The 21,833-nt window shown below is 44.9% G+C and overlaps 1 protein-coding gene across 3 annotated transcripts in view; it reads left to right on the forward strand.

Moving 5' to 3' along the window:
• Nucleotides 1-21,833, forward strand: part of VPS16 (VPS16 core subunit of CORVET and HOPS complexes) — a 216,037-nt gene that overhangs the window by 170,923 nt on the left and 23,281 nt on the right. For all 3 annotated transcript variants that reach the window (XM_040357101.1, XM_040357099.1, XM_040357100.1), the window contains one exon: nt 11,877-11,973. In XM_040357101.1, the coding sequence (XP_040213035.1) occupies nt 11,877-11,973 (97 nt within the window). The remainder of the gene's footprint in view (nt 1-11,876; nt 11,974-21,833) is intronic.

Consider the following 21,833-nt stretch of genomic DNA (forward strand, 5'->3'; position numbering starts at 1 on the left):
TTAGAATCCAACATTATGTGTGTCTCTTGCAGGAAAACTATTTCAGCGGAATACCTTTCAACTTCTCTTAGTACCATGTGCCTCTTTTCAGGGCAGCTGAGACCTCTTACATTGTATGTTAAGAAATTTATGTTTGTCATATATTTTTTTTTTTTTTTTTTTCCCTCTTTCTCGGGTATGTATGTTCTTTCCTGCTGCATGTCACACAGATCCGGGTCCCTTTCCCCCCCCTTCCTAATCCTCCCCCCCCCCATCCCGTCCAAACTCCTCCTCCCCCTCCCTTCTCCCTCCCCCCCCCCTCCCCTCCCCTCGTACCTTGCCCTCTTGTTCTTCATTTGGGGCTTTCTCCTCTCCTCCCCCTCCCCACCTTCCCCCCCTTCTATCCCTGACCTTCTGGTCATTTAGAGCTTTTTCTATTTGGCGCTCCTGGCGCTCTTTTGCTCTTCAGGCTGAGGTGGAGTTCTATTTTAGCCCGGTCTCCTATCCCCCACTACTGGGGAACTGGTGAAGAAGCACTCTCTGGGTCTCCCCTCTCCCCGGTCCCTCTCCGATAGCTTACTAAATTGACCCGCCCCCTCTCGCTCCCGCCCACAGCCCCCCCCCCCACCGTTCCCCCCCTCCCCGATCAGTAGAGACTATTGATTTTTGGGCATTGGAATGCCCAAACTATGGCAAAATTCTGGTGTTTCCTCTGTAAACCTCAGTCTTGCCGAAGCACCATTTTTCCTGCCTATTAGGCACGCTGGAAATCCCCAGTTATACTGGATATCATGCTCCTGTAGAACACGTAGCAATGGTTTTAAGCTTCTTCTTCGTTTTAACGTCTCTTGCGACAGGTCTTGAAAAATTTGAATATTATGTTGATCGTATTCTAACGGCGATTTCCCTCTCAGTTTTCTCCATAGTTGGTTTTTCTCTTCCCAACTTTCGAATCGAACTATAATGTCCCTTGGGTATTCCTGTGACCTCTCTCTCGAACGTCTTATCCTATGCGCTCGTTCTATTCTTAGGGGGGAGGTTGTTTCTCTCTCTAATAATGGGTTACATATTTTCCTTATTATCTCTGGAAGGTCCTCAGCCTGTGTTGTATCTGGAACTCCGCGTATCCTAATGTTCTTTCTTCTATCTCTGTTTTCCTGATCTTCTAGTTTGTAAGCCTGTTCTCGTTGATTCAGTTTTAATGATTTTATTTCATCTTCTAATTTTTTGACTGAGATTACATTGTGGTCAACTTTTTTCTCCACCTCTTCCACTCTTTCCAGTATATGCCCCATATTTCTCTCCATTTTTTCCATTTGCGATTTGAGTGAGCGTTCTAGGGCAGCGAACATTCCTTCCATTTCCTTTTTTGTTGGCAAAAGTGTCATGTCCTGCGTTTCTTCCTTATTTCCCTGTACGGGGTCTGTTTCTGTGTCTTGGTCTGTTGTGATCTCTGAAAGTGACTCTGAGAGTGTTTCTAAGTCAGCCAATATATTGGTAGCTCCTTTTTTCTTATCCTTTTTCTTATCCTTTTCTGCTTGTCCTCCTCTACCAATTAATGATTTTTCTAAATGCTGGGGATCTCCGTTTGTCGCGTGTGTCACAAATTTGCACATCGGGCCTGGGCTTTGGCTTAACCGGGGGGCCTTTGGAATTGCCCCTCCTTTCGTTACCTTTCCCCTTGTGGTCATCCTTCACCCCACTTGGACTTACAGTATGCCTGCTTATTTTACCTGTGTTTCTTATAGTCCCCAAGTTGAGGCTACTACCATTTATTAGACCTTTATAGAAAATCACTTTTTGACCTGTGGGGGCCGTGGTGGCCTATGTGTTCCCTTTTTTTGTTTTTCTCTCTTTTATATATGACTACAGGACCTAAAAGGGAAATTCTGGGCGTCGCCCCCCAAAATGATTACGCCGTTTTTTTTTTTTTTGCTCTAATGAGCAGCTCATAAACAGCTCACTTATATGGCTGTATTAAACTTCTTTTTTGCCAATGCGTAACCGAGGGTTTTCCTTGTCTTAAAACTGTTAATTTCCGAAACACGGGTAAAGTACTTACAGGGGAGTGTAACTATAAGCTATGAATTTTTCCCGTCCAGCTATCCAGTTTCAGAACATGTTCTCAGTGTATCGTGATCTCTCCACGCATAGACTTCCGGTGTGTAGTATACAGTTCAGCTGGTCGGTTACTTGTAACCCTTATACATAAGTGTCCACTGCTATCTGTACGCTACCTCTCTGTCTGTAACTTTCTTTGGTATTTATGTCCAGTGTCTCTTTAATTTTTGTTTTAAACAGTTTTGTACAACTTACAATCTCTTTTGATGTTTCTCCTACACCGATCACGTTTGTTATGGCATTTCTCTTCTTACCAATGCATAAAGGAAAATTGTAGCAAACAGCGCATTTAATGGCCCTTCTTGTATATCGGTTCCAGGTGTCGGTCTCGCCCCGTGACCTTCTATTACACGGTCTCAGAGCTCTGTAATATAATGAGTTTGTACTGTATGCTATATGATGAGTTTGCACTATATGCTATATTTTCCCAGAAAGATTACCATTTTTAGTCCCGTACACGGCCAATTCATGTGTTTACTGTAAAAAATCAGATACATTGTGCGTTATATTATATTTGCTGTCCTCTCGAGGGGTTCCAGGAGTGTTCCACATAATAGGGTCTCGCTGACTCTTAGTTGATTTGTCACATAGGGAGGGGAAAGGTAACAGGGGAGAAGCCACCCAAAAAGCAATATGATTTCAGGCACAAGAAATAGCATCAATAGCATTAATAGGCATATATCCCTTGTGTCCCTTGTTGCCTGCCTTGTATCAGTCCTGTTGCCTCCTCCAGTGTGAATGTCCCGTTGGTATATGTAAATATATGTAAATATATATATTTTGGTTCTGAGTTCTTAGTTCATGGTAAAGCACAATACATTATACTCACCACTCTGATGAGTGTAGTATACTCACGATTCTGCTGGTACTGATCGTTTTCCAATAAAAGGAGTGCCAAACAGGGACTGCTGCAGTATAATTCTGGTCTTACCCTTGTCCTGCCCTCCTGTTGCTGTAATCGGTGGGGCCAGGTATGGACACAGTATTTTCTTGCTTGGTAAGGTGGATTACATGAGCTGCAGAGCGGCTTTGTGCGTTGTGCTGCTTGATGCTATGTCTCCTTTTCTATAAGTGCAGATATCGGTGCTATAATACCCGGCTTACTGCTGCCCAACACACGACCTCCAGCACGGGTGCCCACAAAGTCTGCATAGCGAGGGGGACATGAGAGGAGCGCAAACAAAAACAAACAGCAAAAAAAAAAAAAAAAAAAAAAAAAAAAAAAAAACTTTCTGCTGACACGAGGGGGCTCCGGTCCTCGCTCACCTCACTGCGATCTCTCCCCGCTCTGCGCGTCGAGGCGTCTCCGAGTCTCGCTCTCGCGATACCACCTGTCGCCGCCGCCGTTCAGGAAAGGAAGCCGCGAGGCACCTGCTCGTATTGCGGGTGTTTGAGGATCTCCGCTCAGCCTGACCGAGAAGGGGGGGGCGGAAATTCGACTCGGAGACTACATCTCCAAGCCGGGGGAGGGAGGGAGGGCGACCCGAGAGGGAGAGGTCCGGCTCCTACTCATCTCCACGATCAGATCGGGGTTGGAGAGCGAGGGTTCCCTTCTAGCTACTCCTCCATACTGACCGGACCATTCCAAGACTCCTCCCTCCAAGACGCATCTCTTTTGATATCAAAAGAGACAGGAACAACAAGCGCCCAGAGGCGATTTAGTTCGCATGTGCCGCGCTATATTTTAAATTTTTTGATGCTATTAGACAAGGTGATCCCCTTCCTGCTCAAGAAAACAAAGCTTATATACATGTTATCCCTAAAGCAGGTAAAGACCTAGGGCTCTGTGCTAACTACCGTCCTATTTCTTTAATCAACACAGACTTAAAAATTATGACAACAATTTTGGCTTCAAGACTTAATTCTTTTTTGGCTCAATATATACACCCAGACCAGGCGGGATTTGTTCCAGGACATCAGACTACTGATCAAATTAGAGTTATTGATGTCATATCAGCAATCCATTCTGATTGGTATGCGAGGGGACCACAGAGGGGTATGCTTTTGTCCTTAGATATGCACAAGGCATTTGATTCCCTATCTTGGGATTATCTCTTCTATATTTTACATAGGCTGGGTTTTAAATCACAATTTTTGACTATACTTCGAATGCTATATGAATCCCCTTCAGCATCCTTGATGATAAAAGGTTACTCCTCCGATCCCATTTTCATCCATAGAGGTACACGACAGGGTTGTCCTTTGTCGCCACTTCTCTTTGTTTTGGCCCTAGAACCATTGGTGATCAAAATTCGTTCGTCTTTAGACATCCTAGGTATTAAGTGTGGCACCAGTGAACATAAATGTGTCCTTTTTGCAGATGACATCCTAATGCTTGACAGGGAACCCCACAAACTAGGGGTTTCCAATAACATGTTGACTGCTGAATCCGAATTCATTTCAAAAAGATGTATTTAATATACAAGCAAGCAGATGGCTGCAATGCTTGGAGAACATTATGTGTACATACATTCAAAATATGTGTTCTACCCAGGCTGAGAGAATCTAACCAATTTATACATTTTGAAAAGGGGGAGGCATTCTGAATGTGGCTACATTCAGAAGACAAATGGTCATTTAGCATCTACATGTCACTTCCAGAGTTCCCTGGGAAAAACCCAGAGATAGGCCTTTTCACAGCTAAAGGTGTGAATGGCATTTGTTCAGGAATAGGATGTTGAACTGGTCACATCCCATTCCTGATATGTCAAAATATAGGCTATCAAACACAGTAAGAAATACATTGCTACACAATAGATTTACCTAACCACTAGCCGACCGCCCACCGCCGTTCTACGTCGGCAAGTTGGCTCGGCTGGGCGAGAGCACGTAGTATAACGTCCTCTCTCCCAGCCGCCACTAGGGGCGCGCGCGCTCGCCCCCGACTCCCGTGCGTGTGCCTGGCGGGCATGATCGCCGCCGGGCACACGCGATCGCTCGTTACAGAGCGGGGACCGGGAGCTGTGTGTGTAAACACACAGCTCCCGGTCCTGTCAGCAGGGGAAATGCTGATCTTCGGTTCATACAATGTATGAACCGAGGATCAGTGTTTCCCCCTAGTGAGGCCACCCCCCCCACAGTAAGAACACACCCAGGGACATACTTAACCCCTTCCCCACCCCCTAGTGTTAACCCCTTCACTTCCAGTGGCATTTTTATAGTAATCCAATGCATTTTTATAGCACTGATCGCTATAAAAATGCCAATGGTCCCAAAAATGTGTCAAAAGTGTCCGAAGTGTCCGCCATAATGTCGCAATACCGAAAAAAAAATCGCTGATCGCCGCCATTACTAGTAAAAAAAATATAATAAAAATGACATAAAAATACCCCCTATTTTGTAAACGCTATAACTTTTGCGCAAACCAATCAATAAACGCTTATTGCGATTTTTTTTTAACGAAAAATATGTAAAAGAAAACGTATCGGCCTAAACTGAGGAAAAAAATTGTCTCTCTATTTTTGTTTATAGCGCAAAAACTAAAAACCGCAGAGGTGATCAAATACCACCAAAAGAAAGCTCTATTTGTGGGAAAAAAAGGACGCCAATTTTGTTTGGGAGCCACGTCGCACGACCGCGCAATTGTCTGTTAAAGCGACGCAGTCCCGAATCGCAAAAAGTACTCTGGTCTTTGGGCAGCAATATGGTCCGGGGGTTAAGTAGCTAACAAACACAACTAATAAATATATATATACAGGTGGTTCTCAAAAAATTTGCATATTGTGATAAAGTTCATTATTTTCTGTAATGTACTGATAAACATTAGACTTTCATATATTTTAGATTCATTACACACAACTGAAGTAGTTCAAGCCTTTTTATTGTTTTAATATTGATGATTTTGGCATACAGCTCATGAAAACCCAAAATTCCTATCTCAAAAAATTAGCATATCATGAAAAGGTTCTCTAAACAAGCTCTTAACCTAATCATCTGAATCAACTAATTAACTCTAAACACCTGCAAAAGATTCCTGAGGCTTTTAAAAACTCCCAGCCTGGTTCATTACTCCAAACCGCAATCATGGGTAAGACTGCCGACCTGACTGCTGTCCAGAAGGCCATCATTGACACCCTCAAGCAAGAGGGTAAGACACAGAAAGAAATTTCTGAACGAATAGGCTGTTCCCAGAGTGCTGTATCAAGGCACCTCAGTGGGAAGTCTGTGGGAAGGAAAAAGTGTGGCAGAAAACGCTGCACAACGAGAAGAGGTGACCTGAGGAAGATTGTGGAGAAGGACCGATTCCAGACCTTGGGGGACCTGCGGAAGCAGTGGACTGAGTCTGGAGTAGAAACATCCAAAGCCACCGTGTACAGGCGTGTGCAGGAAATGGGCTACAGCTGCCGCATTCCCCAGGTCAAGCCACTTTTGAACCAGAAACAGCGGCAGAAGCGCCTGACCTGGGCTACAGAGAAGCAACACTCGACTGTTGCTCAGTGGTCCAAAGTACTTTTTTCGGATGAAAGCAAATTTTGCATGTCATTCGGTAATCAAGGTGCCAGAGTCTGGAGGAAGACTGGGGAGAGGGAAATGCCAAAATGCCTGAAGTCCAGTGTCAAGTACCCACAGTCAGTGATGATCTGGGGTGCCATGTCAGCTGCTGGTGTTGGTCCACTGTGTTTTATCAAGGGCAGGGTGAATGCAGCTAGCTATCAGGAGATTTTGGAGCACTTCATGCTTCCATCTGCTGAAAAGCTTTATGGAGATGAAGATTTCATTTTTCAGCACGACCTGGCACCTGCTCACAGTGCCAAAACCACTGGTAAATGGTTTACTGACCATGGTATTACTGTGCTCAATTGGCCTGCCAACTCTCCTGACCTGAAAAGCTTAAGGCCGCTACTGAAGCATCCTGGGCCTCCATAACACCTCAGCAGTGCCACAGGCTGATTGCCTCCATGCCACGCCGCATTGAAGCAGTCATTTCTGCAAAAGGATTCCCGACCAAGTATTGAGTGCATAACTCAACATAATTATTTGAAGGTTGACTTTTTTTAAATTAAAAACACTTTTCTTTCATTGGTCGGATGAAATATGCTAATTTTTTGAGATAGGAATTTTGGGTTTTCATGAGCTGTATGCCAAAATCATCAATATTAAAACAATAAAAAGGCTTGAACTACTTCAGTTGTGTTTAATGAATCTAAAATATATGAAAGTCTAATGTTTATCAGTACATTACAGAAAATAATGAACTTTATCACAATATGCTAATTTTTTGAGAACCACCTGTGTGTGTATATGTATGTGTGTATATATATATATATATATATATATATATATATATATATATATATATACACACACACACAGTACACACACATAGTCATATATATATATATATATATATATATATATATATATATATACATACATACACAACACATCAGAAACGCATGCTTTGACAATCGTGAATAAATGTTTAATTAAATAAATGGCTATTCCATTTACCCGATCATGCTGATCTCTTCCCCCATTACTACCCTCCCTAATTTAAATACTATCCTTACGTTATTTTCCACAGTTTCGGGTCTTACTGTTAATCAGGAAAAGTCACAAGCCTTGAGTATTTCATTGGACGATACCACGATCTCCTCACTAAAACAATCATACTCTTTTAATTGGAACACTGATTCCCTCCCATATTTGGGGATCAACATCCACAAAAAACCTGCCTAACTTAACTTTCAGCAGTTAAGTTACACTGGCGGAAAATTTCTACCTAAGTGCCCGATCCACAAAGCACTTACCTAGATATTTTCGGCTGTGTAACTTAAGTGCCTCCGTCGCAAGGCGGTCTTCTCATCCAGGGGGCGATGACAATTTAAATGAGGCGCGCTCCCGCGCCGGACGTTCTGCGCATGACGTCATTTTTCCCAACGGGCAGCGCGCGAAATTACGTTACGTCGGGCTTTGTGGATTGGGACGGGACAATAAAGTTGCGTCGGGAAAAAAAAAAGTTACGCGGCAAAAAATAAAATTTGAAATTTAAAAAAAATAGCGGCGATCGAAAAAAAGGTATGTTTTTACAAGGTGTTACTAGTTTACACCTTGTAAAAGCATCCCTAATTTTACACATGCAAAACGTAACTTACGCAGAAAACACAAAGCTAAAAAGCTTTGTGGATCTGCCTAAGTACTCATTTGCATACGCAAAGCGGCATTTCGACTCGAAATGCCCCCAGCGGCGGATGCGGTACTGCATCTTAAGATCTGACAGTGTAAGTGTCTTACAGATGTCAGATCTGCTGCCTATCTTTGGAAAAATCCTTTTGAGGATCAGATCCAAAGATAGGCACAGGGATACGCAGGCTGAACAGCAGTTCCGCCTGCGTATCTCCTTTGAGGATTTGGCCCTATATTCCCAGAACTACCCTGCTCTTTTAAAAAACTAAAAGCTGATCTAGACAAATGGTTATTCCATCCACTGTCATGGTTAGGCAGGTTATATTCTGTAAAAATTAATATTCTCCCAAAAATACTATACTATTTCCGCGCACTACCAGTGGCATTAGTTCGCTCAGACTTAAAAGCTTTTCAGTCTAGAATTATTTCCTATATCTGGGGGAACAAACGACCTAGAGTTAACAAACACACACTACTTACTCCTAAGGCTAGCGGGGGTCTAGGAACTCCCGATTTCCTTAAATATTACTATGCTGCAATATTGGCGCAATTGACTAGATCGCATTCTTCTCGCCCCTGCCCTATTTGGATGGAACTGGAAGCCTGACTTGTACTTCTCAACAGCATTGTCCCTTACTTGTTTGGAGAGTTCCTTGGTCTTTATGGCAGTGTTATGTTTGGTTAGTGGTGCCTCTTGCTTAGGTGTTGCAGCCTCTGGGGCCTTTCAAAAAGGTGTGTATATGTAATGACAGATCATGTGACACTTAGATTGCACACAGGTGGACTTCGTTTCACTAATTGTGATTTCTGAAGGTCATTGGTTGCACCAGAGCTTTTTATGGGCTTCATAACAAAGGAGGCGAATACCTACGCACATGCCCATTATCATTTTTTTTATTTCTGAAAAATAGTTTTATGTATATATTTTTCTAATTTTACTTCACCAATTCAGACTATTGTGTTCTGATCCATCACATATACCGTAATTAGGATTAAAAAAATATTGAACTAAAGGCTTCAATGTAACAAAATAGGTAAAATGCTAAGGGGGCGAATACTTTTGCAAGGCACTATAGGTGCTCATCAATTTACAAATAGAAAAACATTCTCCCTACTATTGGGGACAATTTTTACTGTAGTAGGAAGTTCACTTGTTATATATGTATATATACAACACAAGTCTATGCAGTTAGCTTTTATTCTTGTTATATGTTCTGTTAAAAGTAATTTTTAATCTTTTTGGTATGAATACATTTTGTGTGGTGTAAATTTCCCCTTATTTTACTTGTGTATTCCTTGGGCACCCCAAAAGTCAATTTATTTCCCCCTTTTTGTTTCAGTATTTCTTATGACATTAATTAGGATGTGGTTCCTGTGTCCTATTTGTATTGATATGGGATATTTAGGGGCCTAGGGTTTGCGATGGAACTGGGCCCCTGGCCTGGGTCTGGTCTTGAAGATTGAGAAATGACAAATGGAACCCTTCTTGGCCTCAGAGGCTTAGACTTCTTTTGCTGAGGCAAATAAGACCCTTTACCCTAGGTGATATCCTGTGTGAGAGTAACCAAAGACTCAACAAAAAGACCTTAACCACCAAACAGCATGCATAACAAGTGTTTTATTTTTATTTTATATATATATATAATATATATATATATATATATATATATATATATATATATATATATATATATATATATATATATAATTGACCAGCATTTCAGCCAAAGAGTTATTTGCAAATTCACCCACAGGGGACACATTCAGGAAACAAGATGTACAATGTTGACTAATCTGTAATTTACACACAGTAGTGTAGGGCTGTAGGCATATGCTCTAAATGCACTACAAGTACAGGATCAATAAAGATTTTAGCAGGATCCTTAGACATCTGTTTAGTCCACTCTCTCCTAAGGTTTGACATACAGACATTGCAGCTATGTCAGGTTATATAGCAGAGCTTGCTACCTAAAACAATGCTACGTTTATTAACACCTTCTCAAGCCTTCTCAAATGGTACTGGTCTGTAAAGTGCGTGAATAGTTTATCAGTAGTTTTTCCAGTCACCATGCAAAACAGATTGAAGCAAGGAGTACTCCAGAAAAGTGTTTGATAGTCTTTGGGTTTTTGAGTCATCCCCAGACTACTGACAACGCTAGTAGTAGCTATGACTATTGTTCCAAACCTATGGTGAAGTGCTCTGCATTAATCAAAACCAATATGGTATCTCTAAGCCTGGGAGATAAGTCACTAAGGCAGCTGGCTGCAGCTACTCAGGAGTAAATTCACCTATCAAGGATCTTCATTAGACAGAGCTGCAGCAACAGAAGGCTCAGATGCTACCACAGCTGCAGGCACGTCTGACACAGATACTCGAGGAGAAGGCATAGACCTATGCTTACGGCCTCTACGTTCTGAGTCTACAAACATTGTTGCAATTTGGCCTATAAATAAATTTAGAAATACAAAAGCGCGCTTCTCTAGATATAGCAGGCCACACCTGACTAAGCTAAAGAAGATCAGAACAGTGTTTTAACTCTGGCAAGGAATGGCTATCCAGGCTGCCAGTGTTAGTTTCTTGAGAAAAGGGACTGCAGGCTGCCCTGGAACTGTTAATGAATTGTGAGTTGTAGAGACCCAATTCAGTGGGACTTCTTCCCTTACAGTTGGGATGCAACATGTTGTACTGTGTAACTATTTGATAACACCAGGTTAAAACTGTGGATTCTCACAAACCAGTTGCTGGGAGCAGGAAAGGTTGCAGGTGGCACAAAGAACCAATTGTGGTAGAACCACATATTTTGCAAATAAGAGCTAAGGCAGGAAACAGCTACCTCACACTGAAATGGCAGGAACAAATTGCAGAGTACATGTGCGCAACCCTCCAGCTAGTTTCACTGCATTTATTCTCCAGTGTGTTAACCATTCAGATGGAAATTTACCATTTAGTGGTTCCAGTAAACATGGTAGCCCTTGATGCTTGGCCTACTCCTAATTGAATCTTCAGAGACTGGGTCACACCAGAGGCTTTAGTGGATGTGGCTAGCTAACACAGTACAGTCACAAGTCTGGACAGTGCCACAAGCAGATCCCAGTGCCAATCTGGATAGCTGGATTACGAGCCCAGCTCAGCAGCCCATGTAGTCTTGCTTGAAGAAACAAATTGTATATTATTAAATTGTATATTTATAGTAATGTATTCTTTTATTGTGTAATTTAATTAGAACTTGTGTGGAGAGGAATATGTAAACTGCTGGCTTCCTCATGAAAATGCTAGTTGTCATTTCAGTTCTTGCTAAGTGACTGGCCAATGACTAATCCAAAGTTTGGACATCAGTGTCTACGTGAGTCAGTGACTGAAAGAACTGAAACCATATGCACAGTTCTGTATAACAGCCAGGTATCTATCATATTCAGGAAAATGGCAATGGCATAATACTTATTTCTTAGAGTACAGGTTTCTTGTAAAAATTTGTTTTTATTATTTGGAAATGATCTGTTATGCTGATGTAAAAAAAATCCTGTAGATTCCGAACTTAACTTTACCAATTTCCTCTCCTCACTAAAGCATGAAATATTATTATTAATATTAATATATTCATTAGGGATTTTTTTCTGGTCAGATGAAGATAACATGTCTGTTTTCTCAGGTACTGGTGGCTGAAACTAACTGCTCTGGCAGAGAAGAATGATTGGGATGAGTTGGAGAACTTTTCAAAAAGTAAAAAATCTCCCATAGGATATTTGGTAATTGCTTTCACTTGCTATCAGTATTATTAGTTTACACATGTTAAGACTCATAAAAAGGTTACATTTCAGCTCTAGCTTAGATGTGTTTAGGTTTCAATCCCCCCTCACTTTCTGTCAGTAAAGGAAGTGTTGGAAAATCTCTCCAACCGTATCACCTACTAAAAGACATATTCGGAAGAAGGGTAATACATTCTAACACTGTTTTTTGTTTCCAATAATTATTTTTACTAAACAATTTCAAATGTGGTTTGATGCCCACGATACAGTTTACAGATGTATATTCAGAGTAAAGCATGGACTTAAGTGAGACGCACACAAATGGCGAGAGTGTAAAAAAAACATAGTAAAACCAGGCAGGGTAAGATGATAGCGGGCTGGGGGTCCCTTGAGGATTCCCTAGCTGTAGACTATGCAGGTAGGGAATACATGTTGGGTGAGTCTTTTGCGTTTGCATTTTTTTTTTAACTAGGAGCTTGAAAAGCAGTGAAGTGCTCTTGCAGACTGTCAGTGTAAGCTGCCTGTATGTACCTGGTACAAACAGGCAGTTACACACTGACAGGAAGGGGGTTGGATGTGGGGGCTGCTGCATCTGCAACATGTTATACCCTGAATATGGGTATTGCGTGTTCCGAAAGGTGAGCTTATCCTTTAAAGCGGTTGTAAACCGCATAAACTTTTTTTTTTTTCCCCCAAACCTGCAATGCAAAAGGCATAATAGGCTAGTATGCATCGCATACTAGCCTATTATGAAATACTTACCTCGGAACGAGGTGTGTACCACTTACCTGGTCCACGCCGAGCAGGATGTCATCTTGCTCCGGCGTGTCTTCCGGGTATCGCCGCTCCAGCGCTGTGATTGGCTGGAGCGGCGATGACGTCACTCCCGCGCGTGCGCGCGGGAGATTTAAAATCGGCAGGGTCCGGCGATGCCGGTCCTTCAGCCGTGGAGTCCCCCCTGCGCATGCGCCGCCCGCATTGCGGGGGTAATATCTCCTAAACCGTGCAGGTTTAGGAGATATTCTCCTTACCTACAGGTAAGCCTTGTTGTAGGCTTACCTGTAGGTAAAAGTCCAAATAGTGGGTTTACAACCACTTTAAAAACTGAGGTTTTAGTTGCATACTTTTTGCAAATGCATGTAAAAGCCACTCTGATTCACCAAGGCTCCTTTTATAAAGGGTATTCCTAACTCTTAAGTTTCAGAGTCTCTAAGTTGGGGAATTCATAGCAAGGAGTAAATTAAGGGTAGGTATGCCTGGAGGAAGCCCATTCCTGTGCAGAGATGCTTTACAAGCCCAACAAGAGAACAATTGCAGCTGACGGTGTCCGGTGTATCCCCACACCAAATCCATCAAGCAAGCTATACAAGAATGGAAACCACTCAATTTTTTAACTAGCTTTTGAAGTAAGGTGCACATGGAAGGGAATTGCACAGCACAAACAAACAGATTTACCAGAACACTTACCAGCTAGCCTGCAAATAATGGCACTGTCTAAACATTGACATTAAAAATAGAGGTTTTAGTTGCATACATTTGTATATGTGGACACTGCACTGCCTGGCCAAGGCCTCTCTGTAAGGCCTCACTCCCCCCCCCCCCCTTGTGTCCTGAGAAACACACGGCTCCCAGAACACAGCGGGGACCAGTGAAGACGGTGCATGGCGACTCGCACATGCGCAGTAGGGAATCGGGCAGTGAACCCGCAATGCTTCACTTCCTGATTCCCTCACCGAGGATGGCGGTGGGGCAGCGAGAGACGAGCAATTGCTCGTCTTCTGCTGCTGACGTCGCTGGACTCCAGGACAGGCAAGTGTCCATTTATTAAAAGTCAGCAGTCATTTTTTTGCGCCAGAGCTCCGCTTTAAATCCTTCACACCTAAGGTTAAAACAAATCTAAATGCCTAAGCATAGTTTTGCAACTTTGACATGTGTTAGTAAAACTGAACATATCGTCACAATTACTTAGTGTATCCAGGTGAATTATACCTGGGTTTTTTTTTCAGGACTGATTGGGCTTTCTTTTGGTGGTAAATGGTAATGGATATCTCATCATTTTCTCAAGGAGTCTTCCAAGACAGCCCATAAGACATAGGGCTCATCTTACTAGGACAGGAAACACATTAACCCCCACCGGATAAAAGGGCGGTCCTCCAGGCTATATGTCAGTATTAGTGTTTCCTCTGGACAGGGGGGTGTAACATGTTTCCAGGAACCTGTTTTCCCTAGGTCTCAGGAGCGATGTTCCTGTTTCTATCAGGGAGGAATTTCCTACCTTCTCCTCTGTCCCAGAGTGGCACCTCCACCGGGGGAGTAGGGCGTTGCTGCTATCTTCTGTTCTCAGTGCCTGGGGAAGGCCAGGACTGCTGCAGATGTCTGTAGCCCCAGTTCAGTGCGGGCTGCCTGGTCCAGAGCGGCATGCTTTCCCGCTCACAGCCTGGCTATTTGTGCAGGGAAAATCAGTGAGAGCCACGAGCACATGGGTGGGGGCGGTGCCTCTCTCCTGCACATGGATGGTATGGAGTTTTGGAGTGGCTTAATTTACAACCTGGGGTCATTTGTTTTTTTTTTCAGGCCAAGACTCAGGACAAGGCCCAAGCACAGCCACCTAAGAGGAAGTGTGCAGTTTGTGGAGGCATATTGAGCTCCTCATGTCGTAAAACAGTCTTCTACACTTGCATAGACAGCCTAGTTAAAGATGACCCACCAGTATCTTGTCAGAAGGTGCTGACTTCAGTTAGGGATCAGCTAACTTCAACATTTATCTCCTTTAAATCCCTGATTGGCAAGATACATGTCCGCTCACCGGGTCCAACCCCAGATAGGACTCCAGCCGTTTCTGGCGCTCTGCCAGAGTGCAGAGTGCGAGGATTCTGAGGAAGAAACTAGGTCTCCCTGTTCTTCTCATGAAGAATCTGGGTCAGACGGAGGGCCTAAGAATAGAGAATCCAGGGGCTCGAGGTACAAGCTGTAACTGGAGGATGTTGATGACTTGTTGAAGGGTTTCGATGCGACTCTTGAGATAGAGGAGAAGGTACAAATGTCTAAACATGACTTTATGTATGAAGGACTGCATAAGAAAAAGGCCTTCCCACTCCTCTTTCGGGCAGTTGGTTTTCTGGCAGATTCTTCCGCAGAGTCTGTTAGAATGACAGCTAGGACCTCGGCCTTGGTGAATTCGGCCAGAAGAAGTCTCTGGCTTAAAACTTGGTCAGATGACTCTGCTTCTAAGTTGTGCCTATGTGGTCTTCCCAGGCGACCATCTTTTTGGCCCTGGTCTGAAAGAGGCACTAGAGCGCACGGCTGACAGGAAAAAGGCCTTTCCCGAAAAAGAGCTGATGGCCAGAAAAAAAATTGTGGCCAAAACAGGCAGCAGGGTCCAAGAGAAAAAGACAACGGGCCCAGTGGATCTCACTCAGAGAAATCTCAAGAGCTGGACCTAGTGACCAATGGGCACAAGCCGGAATTATCTTCCCAGCTGCCAGAGAGATTGCTGGTCACCATCCCTCCCCAAGATTGAGTAAAAGCGACTGCTCTGGGCCTCCAGATTGGAGACTTATTAGATCAGAAAGTCCTGATTCCGATCCCTTGGTCAAATCAGGGCAAAGACTTTTATTCCCATATCTTTATCATCCATAAAGCCTTCGGGAGAGTATCGTCCTATCCTGTCTCTACACAGCTCGATCAGGTACAAGAATTTTCACATGGAAACAGTGTTTTTAATCCAAAATTTGCTTCATGGCTACGTTTGATTTGAGGGATGCCGATTTTCACATCCCTATTTAGCCAGCTTTCAAAAAAAATTGAGACTTGCCGTCAAGATGGGGTCAGAGATCTGTCACTTTCAATTTCAAACCCTACCCTTCGGGTTGTAATCGGCCCCACGCATCTTTACAAAGGTCTTGGGAGAAGCGATGGCTCGTTAAGGCTAAACGCGATTACAATCATCCCTTACCTGGACGGACTCCTAGTGGTGGCAGAGTCATACCAGAAACTACAAGACCCGACCATACTGCTTAACAGAGAGACGTCTTCCCTGATTCCGTCCCTGAAGGTGACTTATCTGGGATACAATATTTGTTCAGTAAATCGGAAGATTTTCCTTCCGCAGGAAAGTCTCAAAGATGATTCAGATGATTTCAGCCTTGCAGACCAATCACTGAATCTCACTCGGAGATATCTCAAGAGCAGTGGATCTGATGACCTCTTGCTTTCCCGCAATTCCATGGACAAGGTTGCACCAATGACCACTGCAACTGTTTCTACTAAGAAACTGGATTGGATACACAAGTTCCCTAGAGATGAGGGTTTGGATACCCTCCTATTCTGGAAGAAGCTTGAGGTGGTGGAAGTTGCAATTTCACCTGACAAGGGGTTTGCAATGGTCCATTCCCCCAAAGATCACAACAGATGCAAGTTCCTGGAGATCAGGAGACCATCTAAACACAGTAGCACAGGGACGATGGTCCCCCAGGGAAGCAAAGGCTTTTTCGAATCAGAGGGAGCTTCTGGCCGTACAGAGTGTGACACGTACCTTGGGAATGAGCCTGACGTGCAGAGGGAGACCTCTCATACCGCCCTGGTTCCGGGATCACTGGGGTTGAGACAGTGACCGTAGGAGCACAGTTGGGTATGAGTGCCTGCAGAGTCTCTGAGATTGGAGATGAAGGCTAATGAGAAGGGCTGGAGTGCTGTAGGTGCGGGTCAGCTGGATGCAGATCAGCGGATGCAGGTCACCGGACGCAGGTCAGCGGATGCTGATTAACTGGTTAGCAGGGTGCTGGTCAGCAGGTCTGCGGACGCAGGTCACTGGACGCAGGTCACCTGATGCAGGTGCTCCTGAGAGCAACATGCGCATGCAAGTGCAGGCGACAGCAAGAGAGGAGTCAGACAGGCCAGGTCATACACGGAGGATCAGTACAGACAAAAAGCAGCAGGCAAGGAATGGTCAGATTTCAGGCTGGATTCGGCAACAGAGGATCTGGCAGACAGGTAAACAGAGCAGGTCAGGACTGGAGATGGCAGCGGAGTCAGAAAGTCAGGTCAGAATGGTGCAGGTTCAGGATCGGGTCTCCGGATAAGATGCAGATCAGACAACAAGGACACGGTGCTGCTGAGGGGTTTAAATAAGGCAGCCTGTTGCCAATCATTGGAATCAGTCTGCACTGTTAACCCTTAGGTGGCAGATCCCTGACATTGCCCCCCCTTATGGGCAACCTCCGGGTGCCCAAAAGAGCTCTTTTTTGAGGGTGGCTTCGGAAGAAGGCATGGATCAGCTCTTGGGCATGCACATTCTGCTTGGGTTCCCAGGAGTTCTCTTGTCCATACCTCTTCCACTTGACCAAGTATTGTAGTTGGCTACTTCTTTTCCTGCAGTCTTATGATAGCCTCCACCTCATATTCCTTGTCTCCATCAACCATCACGGGTTCAGGTGGCCCCGATCCTCTTTCTGGGAAGGGATCAGGTACTGTGGGTTTCAGCAGGGACGCGTGGAACATCGGGTGGATCTTGAGTGAATCGGGTAAGATAAGTTCATAAGACACTTCATTTCGTTTTTTCTTGACTGAAAAAGGCCCAATAAACTTTGGTGCCAATTTCTTCGAGGGACAAGCCATTCTAAGATTGGTAGTAGACAACCATACTTGGTCACCTGGTTAGAGACACAATTCGCCTCTTCTCTTTCGGTCATATATTCTCTTATTAGTTGCCTGTGCCTTGACCATAGTCTCTTGTAACAATTTGTTGTTGCGACCCTGGAATTTAACAGTGTTCTGTACTGCTGGAACCGGAGATTCAGGGATAATGTTGGGTAAGACAGGATGGAACCCATAATTTGCAAAAAATGGAGACTGACCCGTAACTCAGTGACTGGCATTATTGAAGGCGAATTCTGCCAACGGTTATAGTGCTACCCAATCGTCCTGAACAAATGTGGTAAAGCATCGTATATATTTCTCAAGAGTCTGGTTCGTCCTCTCGGTTTGTCCATTTGTCTGAGGATGGTAGGCAGAGGACATAGTTCAATTTTCAGGGCCTGGCATAGTGCCTTTCGAAAGCTAGAGGTGAACTGGACCCCTCTGTCAGACACAATGTTGGTTGGAATTCCGTGTAGCCTTACAATCTCCCGGATGAACACCTGGGCTGTTTCCATGGCAGAAGGGGTCTTTTTCAGGGGTATGAAGTGGGCCATCTTGGAGAGGCGGTCAACCACTACAAAGATGGCTGTATGCCCTTCGAATGGGGGTAACTCGACTATAAAGTCCATGGCTATCATACTCCAGGGACGGTCAGGGACTGGTAACGGTCTTAGAAGACCCCAGGACTTGGTCCTAGCAGATTTGCTTTGGGTACAAACAACACATGACTGCACATATTCTTTGCAATCCTTCTCAAGCCTGGGCCACCAGAACATGCGCTGAATCAGGTTAAGGGTCTTGTGGACCCCGAAATGGCCAGCCAAGGGATGATCGTGACACAGGCTCAGAACTTTGGTCTAGAAACTTGCCGGTACAAAGATTTTGCTGTCTTTCCAAAGTAACCCATCCCTGGGTATCAAAGACACTCCTGGTGGACTGGGCATTCCTGCTGAAACTTGCTTTACGTTGGACATCAGATCTGTCTGCACCAGCAAAAAGTTGCCTTCGGATAGAATAGTATCCGGAACTGAGGCATCTTTTGGATCATCGAACATGCATGAGAGCGTCTGGCTTGGTGTTCCTTGATCCTGGCCGATAGGTGATGTGAAATGAAAATCTGGAAAAGAATAGCGCCCACCGTGCTTGACGCGGCTTCAGGCGCTTGGCAGTTCTCAAATACTCCAGATTTTTGTGATCCGTATAAATAAGTATGGGATGTGCTGCGCCCTCTAAGAGATACCGCCACTCTTCTAGTGCAGCCTTAATGGCCAAAAGTTCACGATCCCCCACATCGTAATTTCTTTCGGCTGGGGAGAGTTTACGGGAGAAAAAAGCTATGGGATGCATGAGATCTTTGAGGCCTTGACGCTGGGAGATAACTGCCCCTACCGCTGTTTCCGAAGCATCTACCTCGAGTAGGTAAGGTAGTGCGGGATCTGGGTGGCTCAGGATGGGAGCAGAGGTAAAAAGTTCCTTCAGTGTAGAAAAGGCAGCCTGGGCCTCAGAGTTCCAGTGGAAACGGATGTTCTGCTTTGTGAGCTGAGTAATAGGGGAAATGATTGCAGAGAATCCTTTTATAAATCTCCTGTAAAAATTGGCAAAGCCAACAAAACGCTGCACCCCTTTCTTGTCTGAGGGTGCAGGCCAATCCAGAACAGCTGTTACCTTTTGTGGGTCCATCTTGAACCCCTCCGTGGAAATAACCAAGCCCAAGGACTGAATACTCTGCCGCTCAAATTCACACTTTTCTGGTTTGGCATATAACCCATGCTGACGGAGTACCATCTTAACGTGTTTCCGGTGTTGATCCAAGGATGTGGAAAAAAATCAGGATATCGTCATGGTAAACGATTACAAAGATATCTAGCCAGTCTCTGAAGATATCGTTTACGACGTGCTGAAAGGTGGCAGGGGCATTGCACAGGCCGAAGGGCATCACCAAATACTCATAGTGGTCGAACCTGGTACGGAAGGCCGTTTTCCATTCGTCCCTTGCACGGATACAAACTAAATTATAAGCCCCTCGAAGATCAAGTTTAGTAAATACAGCAGTAGTTCTCAGTCTCTGGAACAGCTCGGGCACCAGGGGTAAAGGATACCGGTTCTTAACTGTCACTTTAGTTCCCGGTAATCCACACAAGGACGTAAGGAGTGGTCTTTTTTCTCCACAAAAAAAGATTCCGGCCCCTGCTGGAGAGGTGGATGGCCGGATGAATCCCCTCTTATGGTTCTCGTCTACATATTCCTTTAAAACCTCTAGTTCCCGTTCAGACAGGGGGAAGATCCGCCCAAAGGGGATCTCGGCTCCAGGCAATAGCTCAATTGGGCAATCGTGTAAACGGTGAGGAGGAAGAGTCTCAGCCCCCCGTTTGCTGAACACATCTAAAAACTTGTGATATGGCTTGGGTACTTGTGAGAGTAACTCTGTATCAGATTCCAGGCATAGCAGCGGGCCCGACACCTTAGGAAGTGAGGGCAAGCAATGTTTTTGACAGTAAGAGGACTGGAACTTTATTTCCCCGGTGACCCAGTTAACTTGCGGATTGTGGTCCTGGAGCCATGGTAGGCCGAGGATGACTGGGAACAGGGGAGATGCAATCGCATCGAGTTTCAGAAGGAACCATCTGCCAGAAAGATGGAGAGTCATTGTGCCCTGTGCTGGAGTGGACTGTTGGTTGGCAAAGTTCAAATCAATAAAGCAACTACATGCTCCAGAGCTATAATTGCATTAGCAGGCACAGTCCTTCCTGGGAACTGGAAAGAGATGCAAAGGGCCAGGTGAGTAGTATTGGCAGAGGGTGCTGGTTGGCTGGTAGGGGAGATGGACAAACATCTTTGAGTTTTTACTGGACATGAATGTACATAGTGGCCGGCCCCCCACAGTACAGGCAGAGATTAAGCCGTTTCCGGCGTGAACGTTCCTCAGCAGATAATGAGGGTCTTTTTAAACTGACTTGCACTGGTTCAGGAGAGATTGGCACAGATCTATCTGAGACAGGTCTGTTGGCAGCAGGATGTGTGGTCATGACCACACGGGGTAACATCCAGGTGGGACGAGTCTGTTGATTTATTTTTTCTGCACTGCGTTCCCGAAGGCGCCGATCTATCTGGATAACCAATCAAATTAGGCTCTCCAAAGAGTCTGGTATGCCAACTCGGGCCAGTTCATCTTTTAATCTTTCAGACAGGCCTAGGCGGAACTGGTGCCGTAAAGCTGCATGATTCCATTTAGGGTTGTCCCGATACCACTTTTTTAAGACCGAGTACAAGTGCCGATACTTTTTCCCAAGTACTCGCCGATACCGAATACCGATACTTTTTTTTCAATGTCATGTGGCAGTTTGACAGATGGGGACTGATAGGTGGCACTGACAGGTGGCTGGCACTGACAGGTGGCACTTATGTGCACTGATAGGTGGCACTTGTGGGCACTGATAGGTGGCACTTGTGGGCACTGATAGGTGGCACTTGTGGGCACTGATAGGTGGCACGTGTGGGCACTGATAGCACTGACAGGTGGCTAGCACTGAAATGCTGCGAAAAATGACACTGAATTTATAAAAAAAAAAATGCTGCAACACCCATCTTGGTACACCCTGCACTCCGCTGCAGCAAGCTGCAGCAGACATATTGTTACATCCAGCCCATATAGCTCAGGCTGGGTGTAACAAGATGTCTGCTGCTGCTTACTGCAGCGGAGTGCATGGTGTACCAAGATGGGTGTAGGGACGTTCAGCCGCTGACATGTTACTCAGACCCCTCCCCCTACAGTGCAGACCCCCTCCCCCTTACAATATAGACCCACCCCCTACAATACAGATTCCCCCCTACAATAGACACCCACCCTCCTACAATACACCCCCCCCCCACTTCAGACCGTAATGCTGTGCACCTCGGCTGCTCAGATGACCAGCCGGCGGCATGGCGGTGACAGGGAGGCAGTGACACACAGGCTGAAGCCTGGCTTTGCGGGGGTCCGTCGTCACACCCGGGACCCAGCTGCGGCTCTGACAAATCTCGGCTGTGACTGTCTCACAGTCACACAGCCGAGCAGACCGCAGCCGCCTCCCGCCTCCCCCTCCTCTGTGTATACTACAAGTGCTTGCAGCATTTCAAACTGAGGTCAGGGGTCACAATCTGCAGATTCTATCCGACAACATTACTACTATTGCATACCTTAGCAAGCAAGGAAATGTGAGAAGTCTGATCCTTCAATTTATAGC

The sequence above is a fragment of the Rana temporaria genome, chromosome 6 (genome assembly GCF_905171775.1).
Source record: "Rana temporaria chromosome 6, aRanTem1.1, whole genome shotgun sequence".
Classification (NCBI taxonomy): Eukaryota; Metazoa; Chordata; class Amphibia; order Anura; family Ranidae; genus Rana; species Rana temporaria.